Source organism: Poecilia reticulata, linkage group LG2 (assembly GCF_000633615.1).
Source record: "Poecilia reticulata strain Guanapo linkage group LG2, Guppy_female_1.0+MT, whole genome shotgun sequence".
In the NCBI taxonomy this organism is placed as follows: domain Eukaryota; kingdom Metazoa; phylum Chordata; class Actinopteri; order Cyprinodontiformes; family Poeciliidae; genus Poecilia; species Poecilia reticulata.
In genome coordinates this window covers 26,724,791-26,737,836 of record NC_024332.1, presented here as the reverse complement: position 1 = coordinate 26,737,836, position 13,046 = coordinate 26,724,791, and the positions used below count along the sequence as shown (strand labels likewise).

The following is a 13,046-nucleotide window of genomic DNA, read 5'->3' as shown; positions in this document are numbered from 1 at the left end:
TGACCCCAATAGAGACAAGGGTGTAAGAAAATGGATGGATGGAAGTTGTGACTTTTCTGTTTTTCTCACTGCTGGGATTTTTCCACATGCTGGTTTTAAGTTTATTCATTTATTTCTCTTWTTTTGCTGCTCATTTTCCATCTCACTAACCTGATGCTGGATATGAATCCTCTGTTCTTTGATTTGATCAAACTCTGTATTTGTTTTAGTGATATCTTTAAGTCAAACTGTGCAGAAACCTTTTGGTTTGGTCAACAAACAGAAATATTTTGTTCTGAGGATGAACTGAATGTTGTTGCTCTCTGCAGGTTTGAAGCTGGTTGCAAAGTCATTTTGTGGCTGGTTTCCAGCCTTTATTCTCTCAGGCGCTTGTTGCACGCTTCACAAAGTCTCCATTGTGCAGAAGATGTTCTTCTTCTGTGGTCTTGTGGTCTGGCTGGATGGGCGGCTCGCCTGCAGATATGTCAGATAAAGATGCTAAACCCGTGTTTGAGTCGATGTTTGCTCGGACAGAAACCAAACTTYATGCGTGAACTAAAAGCTTTTAGGAAAACTCAGAAGTGTTCTTAGCCCTAAATCTCCTAACATCARTGCTCAGGATTAACTGAATTCCACATTTATCCTTTGGACTGATGCAGCACCTGAGATGATCTGCAACATGGTTGGAGTCAGGAGGATTGTGGGTGCATGTTGGCGCTCAGCTTACCGTCTTGCGGTCTGTTTATCTCTCGGCACAGCGAGGGCTCTTGGCCAGTTGAGTCAGCAGACGAGCACATCTTTTATAAACTGCAGCAGAAGGAAACAACAAACGTGTTTATGAGGCTGAAGAGGAGCTGCTAAAAGGAGACACCACCTGCAGCATCACRAGGTTTACCTAGCCTGGCCGCCTGGCCGCCTGGCCGCCCTGCGTGGAGCGGCCGCCTGCAGCCACCAGGCCTGACTCCATCAGGACAGGAATATCTCACAGAGTGGCAACAAGGCTGCAGCCATTAATCTAACAATACTTTACATCTCAGTACTTGCAGGGCATTAATTTGCTTTAATTTAAAACATTCCATGATAGTTCAGGACAGGCAACAACTCAATTAATCCCATGATTAATTAAAACAAGCTCAATAATTTTCAGTTGCTGGATTTATCATTTTTCTCTTTCTACCAAAAACTGGATGATAAAACTGAAGGTTTGATCTCAACAAGCTGTTTGTTTATTTTTTTTTACGAATAATTTTGTTTGCAGATACTTTTTAATTCATGTTATTCATTCTTTCTGTTGTTTTGTTTATTTATTTAGTTTATTGCAAAAACACAATATCTTACTAAGTATTTCTGGTCTAGTTTCTAGTGCAAATATCTTAGTTTACTTGAAATGAGACAAAACTATCATACAAGTAACTTTTCAGAAAGAAATAAGAGTTTGTTTTAAATTAATAATTTCTTTATATTGATAAAGTTCTAGTTCCATTGGAAGGTTATTGGGAAAATGTCTTGTTATAAGTGAAATAATCTCAAAATTCTTGCTGAAAAGTTACTTGTTTGTTAGTTTTGTCTTATTTCAAGTGAACTAAAGAATTTGCACTAGAAATTAAACCAAAAATATTTGGTAAGATTTTGTGTTTTTGCAGTGTAACTTTAAAATGGTCCCAAAAAMCCCCAGCAATATTGTTGTTTATCATAATAACTTCTGGGACAATTAATCGTCCAGCAAAATGTGTTACCATGACAGGACTAGTTCAGGATATGAAAAATAAAAGAGCTGTTTTTGTATTCTCAAACTCCTCAATAAAAACTATAGAAAATATATTTTTAAATGTTTTCTTTGACAGAGATCCCAGACTCAGAAGGATTGTCATGCCTGAATCAGACGTGTGTAAATCCTTCCCGGCTGTAAATCATGTCATTCTGTCAGATCGGCTCTGTTAGCTGTTACCTGCATGCAGCATTAAGTTCCATCTGTTGATGCACAAAGACACCAGCAGCTTGTGGTTAAGAAAACTCAACTTAAATAAACAATTCCCACTAGAGACTCTGACAGGCATCAGCCAATAAACTGTCAGGGTTATGTAAACAACCACTGGACAAGTTTGAACCTTCCCAGCTCCTGTAACTTTCACCTCTAAGAGCAGAAAACCGAGCTGCTCACACACCCACACACACAGGTTCACATTTGTTCATTTGTTCATTGTGGTGACACTGACAAATATAACACACTCCAGGGATTCGCTGTGACGTTACAGAGGATTCATGTAATTATGAGACAATATATTGAAGGTGGACATTTGTCCCTTCATGTCTTCATCGTACATGTGATAAATGAAAGTGGGACATTCTGGTCAGAAGGAGCCATTTTGGTTTGAATTATTGTTGTAATTTGCTCCACTGATTGGAAAAGATTTTAAACCCACAAAATTAAAATCTTTTTTCTGCAAACTGAACTGCCTTCTTCACCAAAACGAAACAAAATGAAGGCGTCAGATTTTAGCTGGTATTTGTCTTTGAGCCATTTCTCCTGCTAGCGCTAGGCTAACATGTTTGGTTTGGTTGTTTTTACCCAGAATGCTCTGCGCTGTAGTCCACTTCCTGCTTTTGGAGTGGTCTCTAGTTCACTTGGTGTTCACATATGAATTCAAACTGTACCTGAATTCACTTCAACCGAACCCAGAACTAGGTTTAATCCAACTGGAGTCGGACTAAAGCGGACTGGAGTCGGACTAAAGCGGACTGGAGTCAGACTAAAGCGGACTGGAGTCGGACTAAAGCGGACTAAATGATGCAGCTCTAAAAATAAAACAGTTAAGGTCAGACATAAATTTTTTACTCAGATACTATTAAAAACACTTCCTTGGGTTTAGAAATAGAAATCTCATGGTTGGATATGGATGATAAACTCACTGTTACCACTGAATTTACTTGACTAACTTTAAATATTCAAAATGTATTTATTGATGTAAGACACGGCAAACTACCTAATAAAGTTTGCGTAGTAAAAGTTTCCTCTAATTTTGGCTTTAGCCATCATTAGTCTCGCTCTATAACTGATTTAAAACATGACTAAAATGTGAAAAGATAATTCTACGTGAAACTCCAGCAAACATTAAAGTTTCTACTGTCCAGTTTCCGTGGGTTGAGGCATTAAACAGTAAAAACATTCAGACTGAAATCAATCAGCAGCTGTTTGCACTGCAGAGCGTCTTCATGTACAGACTGAATGATAACACTGAGTCCCAGAGGCGCATGGAGGGAACATATTTGTGTCTGAGCGTTTCTCTCCAACACAAACATCAAACTGCATGCATGGTTTAAAATCAGAAGAGTTGCAGCTGTTGCGACACGATGGCGGTGTAATACGGTGTGACTGTGTGTTAAAACATGCCTTATCTTGCTCTTTATCTGGGAATCCTGCAGGAACACGAATCACTAGCAAATATTTAGCAACCAACCGAGGTTTAGATTAAAATGCAGATTGAATCTTTAGGTCGGGTTACGGATGGTGAGTTCATGGTCCAGGTTCTGAGAAAAGGAAATCTAGTTATTTAGTGCAGCTTCCTGCAGCGCTTTGATAAAAACTGTTAGAGATTCAACTTTACAGATAATAGCTCGCTTTCCGAAGTAATAATAATAATTGTAGCTTTTGCTGAATGTTGTCAGAGGAAATGATCAATGAATTAATCTTCCCTCATCTTCTCCAAATCTAACAAAATTGGTGTCAAAAGTTTGAGCAACAAAAATTTAATTTGTGTCCCTAAAAATATTTTGAAAGATGGTAAAAATTTGTTTGATTTTGTGAATGTGAGCAGGAGAGATGGTCGATCTCTCATGATCTCTGCAAACTTTTATTAATATCTTTAAATGATAACGGCACAAACGAAACTTTGACACCAATTGAATAAGTGTGGTGAGGAGAGTTCACATCGTTCTTTGTTCAGAAGGTTTATTTCAGCTGGAGGAGTAAAGTGGCCGTGGTACTTACAGGCGGGAACTGTGCAGTCCCTGRTGTTGTTGTAGAGACGGTGGAACTGTTTCCGGCACTGAGGTTTGAAGTAAAGAGGACCTGAGGGAAGAAAGGCTCCCATCAGTCAGGCTTGTTCTAAAACCTCTGAACTCTGAGACTTTAAACCACAACAAACACAACGAGCAGCTGGCAGGGCTGGGAGCTGCTACATGTGATCAATACAGATAATAGATCTGATAGAATATTCAATATAAGGGAATATTCACTAAACTCTGATCCAGAACTGCACGGCATTCTGGGAGATATAGAGAAAAAGGTTTTTCCGCTCAACCCTCATGATGAGCTGAAGGTTAGCGGGAACAACTAACTCACTCATTCTTTGGTTACCTAGCAACAACTAATTCACTCATTCTTTGGTTACCAGCAACAACTAACTCACTCATTCTTTGGTTACCTAGCAACATCTAACACTCATTCTTTGGTTACATAGCAAGAACCTGCTGAGTAACTGGTGCAGCAGCAGTTTCAGTTTTCTCCTCATAACTGATTAAACTAAAACACAACGGCGTGGAGGGAAAACTGTGGGTTAAACAGGAAATGTCACACCACCAGTTTATTTCAGATATTTAAAACAAATAACTAATCAATAATCATCAATAATGTTTGGGCCTGCGGTGGAGCCGCCAGGGAGAAAAGAGAAGCAGCTCCATCGGCGCCCGAGGCGAGGCGGGTGATCAGACGCAGCGCAGCGCGTGACGGGAGGGAGGAGGAACGTCAGGGCAGGTGGCTTGGTCCAATATGACCGGGAGAAATGCTGCTTATATTTATTAATTAAAATAAATTAAGTATAAGTATAATAAGATTAAGTATTATTAATCTGTAGCCACGTAGATAAAAATATTGCAGTAGGTTGAGGGATAAAGTAACTTGTTTGGGTTGAGGCAGCAGAAAGTTTCATCATCAGGAGGAAATCCTTAAAACACGTCCTGTTTGAGTTCACAGCTTCAGGGAGTAAAACGCATCATTTCTCTGAAACAGAGTGTTGCTAGGCAACGTTCCTACCTGTCAGGTGTGTGATAAACTTCTCCTTGTGCTTCGGGTCACTGAGGCGACCTTCTGGAAAACAAACAGATGAATTTGTTTTAACTTCAAGATGACATTTTAAACACATTAATCCTGAATCTGACAGAGTGGCTTCAGTCATGAAGATCGTCATGGTAACACAAGCAGCTGCTGGTTGTGAAATCCTCCACAGTTCAGAGTCAAAAATTAAAATGATTAAAGATTTACTTAAACATAAAGCCTTCGTTCTGAAATAAAGAGCTTACAGTAGAACAGCTGTACTGTAAAGCAAACTTAAAGAAAAATGTGGGAGAAAAGTTAAAGTGAGGAATCGTCCTGAAGGGAACCTTGTGATGCGGCGGCTGTTTCCACGAGGCTCCGCTCAGCCCGGCGCCGCGGGTCGGCCCAGTCCACGAACTGCACCGGGTCACGACCCCGGGCAGCTGAAAGAGCTGAGCGGCCATCAGAACCCTGGACAGCCTCACACCCTGAAGCCCAGCTGTTCGCTACAGCTGATAATCAAACCATGATAATCACTGATTAAACCCAATAAAGAGCTGAATTAAAGTAGATTTTAATCTGTTTGTATAATATGGATATAGATGTGTTCACACTTTGGAAAAAAACAGAAGAAGAATCAAATCTTTAAGATGGAAGGAAACTCGTCTGAATGTAGTAGCGCCCCCTGCTGGGAAAAATATATATGCATACAATGAGGAAAACATTTGTAAAAAATGTTAATTGAGTTAACTGCTAAGTCTGTAGTTAATTAATTGCAATAACATTTTAATCTAAAACTATCTCGACATATTAGCAACCATTTTAGATGCTAAATTATTAAATAAACAAACGAGTTCAATAAAAACTAATATTTATTGTTTTAAATCAGTGATTTAAAACAATCAATCGTCAGAAATGAGAAATTTAGAGATGTGGACGCTGACATATAGCGTTAGCATCATGTCTGTCATTGAGATGCTATTTTAGCCTTTAGTTTAGCAGATAGGCTAACTCCTTTTAGCACAACTTGAATACAACAGTTTTTTCCAGCGTCCAATCAAATCGTTTTGAAACAGAAATTAACCCTCAGTGGACCGAGAAAAAACGTTTTGTCCTCCGTTGATGTTGGTTGAGGATGTAGCTTGTGGGTCGCACTTACAGGCGTACCAGAAACACTCAAATACAAAGGTTCCGGCTATAACAGTGTAATTAATAAATCTAATTCTAAATTAACGAATTAAAGTCTTGGACACCCTAAATTTTTACTGGCCTGGTTTGCATACACCAAACAAAAAACGCTTTACGTTTGAAAACAACTTAGAAACCAACAACATAGCGTCAACCTCACCAAATAAAACCTCAGCATCCCGGCAACAGAGAGCAGCTCTGATGTTAAACCGACTCCTTCCAAATGTGCAAAGTTTGATGGTCAGACGAGACAAAGACTGATCTGTTTGAAGCACGGTGGTGGCAGCATTATGCTGCTGGACGAAGTAAAGAGTGAAATACAGAAGAAACTGTTTTCACAATCGGGACTCTGAATTTTGGAGCAGGTGTCTGCTGCTTTATTAATCCGAGCAGAGACCCGGTTCTGTCTGGACTCACCGTGGTTCGACTGGCTCTGCCGTTTCGGACCCACCGCTTCGTGCCCGCTGAAGCCCACCGGGCCCCTCCGGTACCGGGCGGCCAGCTGCGCCAGACTGTGGCGGCCCCTGCGCGTCTCCGCCTGGGCAGCGGAGCCCTGGTGCCGGGCGGCCGCCTGGCAGCGTCCCGGCGTCTGCAGCAGGATGAAGAGGAGGAGGATGAGGAGCGCGGACCGGACGGAGGTCCGTGGCAGCAGCATCACTGGACCTGCAGGGACGAGACAAAGTTCAGCTGCAGTTAAAAAATAAAGTTCCATGTTTGAGATTTGGGATGAGAAAGTTTCATGATAGAGTTGAAGCGTGATGCGGGACTCCCCGCAGCGCTCGGGTTACCTCTCCTCTGCGGCTCCCCGCGGCTCGCTGCGCCTCCTCTCCCCGCCGCTCCGCGCTCTGCGCCCGGACTCTCCCTCTCCGTCTCCAGGGACCCGAACTTTCAGCTTCYTGTGGTGTCTGTGTGACGTGTTACCCCGGGTTGGTGTGGATCCGAGCCGCGTGCCGCGCTCCGAGTCCCGGTGTCATCTTAGAGCTGCGCGCGGGGTCGCCGGAGCGCGTGGAGCGGGTCCTTCATCATCCTCATCAGCAGGAGAGAGAGTCGGTTCTGCAAGTTGCAGCTGGAGCGGGTCCGGTTCGGCTCATGCCTCTGAGCAGCAGCGGGAGAATGGACCCGAACAGACCCGAAGCTCGTGCTGATCAGGTACCGATCAGAATCTGAACCTTCTTTAGAAACGGACCTCTGCTCTGCTCTGCACGCGCAACTCAACTCCAGCAGATCACGGAAATGATAAAGAGGAGGAGGAGGAGGCGCGTGCGTGTCGGCATGAAGGAGCGCGCGAGGCGGATGGCAGCGTGACGCAGCAGCAGCAGCAGCAGCAGCAGCAGCAGCAGGAGCAGCAGCAGCAGCAGCAGCAGCAAGCAGCAGCAGCAGCAGCGCTCCTTTCAGCGGAAGGCAAAATATTCCACACTGACACTCCTCATTTAGCTCTCTGAGCTTTGACTGGGCCGTTCTAATTTTGACTGGGGGTTCTCCTGCTGGAAGGTGACCCTTGACGTCAGACTCAGGACTCTGCTGCCGCTGATGGATTTGGCTCCATCTGTCTCCCCACAGCATGATGCTGCCACCTCCTGCTGGAGAATCGGTCTTTATAAAGGGAAACGTTGGAATTTCTGCCAAACAAATGTTGTATTCTGATGAAATCAGAATACAACATTTTGGTTGCTACTTTTCTTCCTCTTCAGTTATGAAATATTTTCTGTTCTTTTATCACATTTAATGCCAATAAAATAGATTAAAGTTTGGTGTTTGTAACAGGATTCAATATTTGTACGACGGCATATTAGAGATTAAAGAAAGGAGTAAATTTGGGACTAAAAACTGACATTTTCTAGAAATAACTTGGAAATTTACCAGTTTCAAAATAGCAAATCTGAAGTTACTTGTGAGTTATTTTTCTCTCATTTGAAGTGAACGAAGACATAAAACATGTTAGCAGAAAACAGTGATTACCTGAAACACGCACGCACGCACGCACGCACGCACGCACGCACACACACACACACACACACACACACACACACACACACACACACACACACACACACACACACACCTCCTGCTGCTGCTCCACCCTAATTGGTCCCTCTGCTATCAGCTCAGACTAATCGTCGGCTTCATGAACATGTTTGCAGATTCTGCAGAGGGAAGGCGATCGGATCCGACCCAGCAGGAATGTGAGTGAGGAATATTGATGTTCTTCATTCAGCCTGCATCTGTTTACTCATGTCGTTTCTCTCAGCCATTCGTTCAGATCCAGACCTGCTGCCGCGTTCCCTACATGCCTGGCTTTGGAGCAGCTCCAAGAACTCACAGCAACCTCCCACTGGAACCACTGGAACCCATTAAAGGTCGTTTTAAAACCAGTTGACCTCTCTGCGTTGCCGTATCAGGGGGTCATACTCCCACACTGAGGAGAAAACACTGCAGAGTGATGAGTGTCGGATTCTAGAAAAGGCTGGATGAAGTTCAAGATCAGCTCGGACTCTTGGACTGAAAATCGCTGATTTTATAGAAAAGTTCACAGAGACTATTACTGTAATCATTATGTGACTGTTGCTGCTTATGATCAGGTTGTTTCCTCTGGTTCTCAGTCAGATAGAAGAAGCATGAAGCAACATGCTTCCTGGTCAGATTCAGGATTAAATGTTTGCTGCTGCAGCTTTGGTGATGAAAAAAATTCAGAATCCAGCAAGTTAGATTCTCATTTCCCTTCACTGCTCAGTCTGCGATTTCTCCCATTGAAATGGATTTCTCAGAAKGAATTTCTACAAGACCAATCAGCAAACAGAAAGAGGAGTTGTGAATGATGATGAGTTTCTGTGATGTTTTAGGATTATATTCTGCCAGACGTTTTAGCAACAGGAAGAAAAATCTAACTAAATTGGCGTCAAATATTTGTGCAACAAAAATGATAAAGATATTAATATAAAAGTTTCCAGACGTCATCATCAATATCGTCAAAGCAAAAACAACATTAATGAAATTTTTGCTGTAAAATGATGTTCAGGACAAAGTGAAACATGATCTGGTTTCTGGCTGAAAGCCTAAAAATATGAATCATTGATGTGAGACGTTCTTGTTTTCACTAAAAACCAGAAGATCTGAGCTTTTATAAAGTTTTACATTTTCTCTCGTGTTCAGTTGCTCTTTTATTCTGGACAAAACCCACAATCACAGCTTTTCTTGGCTTTAAAGGAATAACAATACTAATAATCAATCTAATAATAATAATAATAATAATAATAACTTCAACAAGCATTAAAGTCAAAATCTGATGAAGTGCCTGGAAATCGTCAGTGGGATTAAAAAATTTCCAAATTCATCATGAATCTGGAGGAACTTCATGCAGAAAGAAGTTTGGATCCAGTTTTACTGCAATCAGCAGATTAACACGAACACAAGAGAAAAACAAAACATCTGGATAAACAGCAAAACAGGAAGTAAAGCTAGAAAACTCTACAAAATAAAGAAGGAAGTAACCAGAACCAGAACCAGAACCAGAACCAGAACCGACCTCCCTGACTGCTTCCTGCAGCACTTTGAGGCTTTTCCAGGTTTTCCAGAAACATGAGAGACGTTTGGTCTGATTTAAGTGAATCTAGGTTCTGATTTTTGATTAAACTAGAAAATTTTCCCTCAGGATAAAAACGGCTCATTGTGGAGAATCAGCTGCAAGCAGAACCAGAACCTCAAACGTTTCATTAACTCTGAAACGTTTCCAGGAAGCCGTTTGAAAAGCTACACTGTAAAACATTAAGAGCAATAATTTGGTTTATCTAGTCTGTGAGCGAGAAAAAATTTAACTGTTATTTTTCAGTTTTCACCAAATTATTCCAACATTTATAAATATCAGAGTTCAAAACTAAATATTTAAACTAAATATTTAAGTTTGAACTGCATATTTAGTTTGTAAAATGAATATTTATCTAGCAAAATACTTAATTTGGAGCTAAACATTTACTTTGGAAACTAAATATTTAATTTAAAAGCCAAGTATTTATATTGGAACTAAACATTTACATTGGAACTAAATATTTAGTTTGAAAACTAAATATGTACCTCAGACTTAAACACTTAGTTGGGACATAAATAATTAGCTTTCTAACTAAATATTTAATTTGAAAGCTAAATATTTAGTTTGTTAACTAAATTATGTGCATTTTAAACAAAATATTTCGTTTTTAAACAAAATATTTAAATTATGTGCATTTTAAACAAAATATTTCGTTTTTAAACAAAATATTTAAATTATGTGTATTTTAAACAAAATATTTCGTTTTTAAACGAAATATTTAACRAAACAAAATCGCACTACTGCGATTTCGTTTTTAAACAAAATATTTGGTGTGTGAACTAAATATTTAGTTTGTAGCAGTGACATTTGGGGAAAATAAAGCCTTTTTTTTCTCTGACAGACTAAATGAACCAAATTATTGCTACTAATGTTTTACTGTGTCACTTTACAAATGGCGTCTCTGATTCCAGAGGTTGATTCAGTGATGAGCAGGTGTGAGGAGAGACGGTGGGAATGACCTGAACTTCAGGAACGTGCAGACGTTCCTGAAGTTCAGAGAAGAAGAGTGGGATCTGCAGAGTGAGGCTGCTGGCACGCCAGAGGAGGACGGCGAAGTCTCGCTGCGATGATTGAGATGACTGAAAGCGTTCCGTTCTGCCAGCCGCCCTGCGTGTTAACGCTCCTCCACTGTCAACAACATGTTACCGTGACAACGGGAAAAACACACAGACGCACTCACGAGAGATTTCCCCCGATTCTTCTCCACACATGCGATTAGAACAACTGCAGGAGTTGGAGACGTGATGGTCTGGATCAGAAGGCAGTGGGCTGGGACCAGAACTGGACCTGTCGGGACCGGCCCCGGTCGGAACCGGCCCGGTCGGCCCACCCCTGACTGAACAGCAGCTGAACTCCAGAGCATTACTGAACAAATCAGCACAACGATGGAGAAATGGAGAAAAACACAGCACTGATGTTTTTGGCTCAAAATTCAGACAATCATAAAGTTGTGCGCCTCCATAATGACACGCATTAAACACACTGAGTCAGGGTTCAGGTCAAAGGTCAGCTGGGCCGTGGTAAACTATGTGTTCAGGCCCTGGAGATGCCAGTAAATCTTTTTATTCCCTGCAGACCAACATTAGAACAAAACATCCACACAGCTGAATGTCAGCATTTAGAATCAGATCAATACGATTCACTGTGTCAGCACTTTGCACCTCTGCAGGCGAAACGTAACGAGACAAAAACCGTTTCCCGTTGGATTCTCCCTCCAGGACCGACTGAGTCTTCATGACATGAATGCTGAGATTTGTCTGAATATGCTGGCAGAGAGACGAACAAACTCCACTTGTTCTTCACAGAGATCAGCAGAAATATCTGCAGGAGTTAACCTGGAAAGATGAACTTTGCTCCACTCTGAAGAACAGATTAAAAACAATAAACATTTTTGTTGTTGAGGTAAAAATGTTGTTTTTGCTAAATTTCTGACAAATGTAGCATCAAAAATGGTTTTGAATTGAAAATATTTCTTATTTTGTTGAACGTTTTAGATTAAAATGTGATTTATTACATACCTTGTAATTAACTCGACTAGATTCTTTTTCCTGGAGATACAAACAGAACATATAAGACAGCAAACAGGATAAAAACAGAGAAATACTACAAAACTGGTTTAAACTTGAAGCTTGTCTGATGAAAACAGAAGAAAACTGTTCACGTTGTACTTTTGTTGTTGCAAAAATCCTTCCTGTATTTGAAAAATGATGCAGAACTTTCTAACTCTGGTAACCCTCTTCCAGAGACAGCTCTGGAGGAATTAGAAACCTGAAGTAAAAACAGAAAAACATCTGAACTCAAACAGTCTGAAGCTTCACTGAACAGTTTTCAGAAGCTTCCGATCGACTTGAGATGTTTCTGGATGTCATAACACTGACTGAACCGCTGGAGCTTTTCAAGAACCCTTAACAACCAAAACACTTGAGTCTTCTCCAGACTGTTTGGGGTCAGTTTTATACATCCAGAACCTTCTAAAACTTTCTGGTTAAAGTTGGATTCACTCAGCCTGACCTCTAAAGGCCAGATTCGCTTTTTGGATCAAACTCAACTCTCAAAACTAAGAGTTAAACCATAAATAAATCTGAAGGTAATCTCCAATTTTCTCTCTGCAGGTCAGCAGTGGCTCAAGGTCACCATCTAGTGGCCAAATAAATAACTGCATCAGTTAAAGACTCAAAAGAGTGAAAAACACAAAATGGATTACTGTTGACTGTTGTATAAAAATGAGTGAATCTTCTTTAAATCGAACAAAATTGTCAAACATTTGTGCTGCTACCATTTTAAAGATATTAATAAATATTTTCAGAGGTCGTCATTTATATCTTCTAAACAAAAGCAGCACAAATGAACGTTCTTCACCTTTTATGACCTCTGGGAACATTTAGCTGCACCAGTTCTGTTCGATCTTACAGAAGCAGAGAAATGAAACGACACTCACCTCCAAAAACAGAAACAAAGGTCAGAACTGAGCATCGTTTAGTTCAGCTTCCATTTACGTCGTCCGATGGCGGTTCTAGACGCTCCATCTCTATGAATCAACCATTTACTGCCATCACTGGTCTGGACCAATCACAGCCTTCCTTCAGGATGCAGAATTAGCAGTCAGACAGGAGAGATACAATAAAACCCAAAACACAGAAAGTTGGAATAAGTGTAGACAGGATGGAAGTGGACGGGATAACAAAGAAAATATATGCAAAAAAAACCATAATGATGAAAACAAGAGTTTATAGAACTGATGTTTCAGGAATGATGAGACGAATA

At 40.9% G+C, this 13,046-nt stretch overlaps 1 protein-coding gene across 1 annotated transcript; it reads right to left on the bottom strand.

Annotated features, from left to right (window-relative positions):
* Nucleotides 1-38: 38 nt before the first annotated feature.
* On the bottom strand, nucleotides 39-7,511 carry LOC103457690 (protein FAM150B-like). Its single transcript, XM_008398022.2, has 5 exons — nucleotides 6,988-7,511; nucleotides 6,617-6,862; nucleotides 5,012-5,065; nucleotides 3,968-4,048; nucleotides 39-786 (listed from the first exon to the last, which is right to left on the bottom strand). Exons 2-5 carry the CDS (start codon nucleotides 6,852-6,854, stop codon nucleotides 722-724), a joined length of 438 nt encoding a protein of 145 aa, XP_008396244.1. The 5' UTR covers nucleotides 6,855-6,862; nucleotides 6,988-7,511; the 3' UTR covers nucleotides 39-721.
* Nucleotides 7,512-13,046: the final 5,535 nt, after the last annotated feature.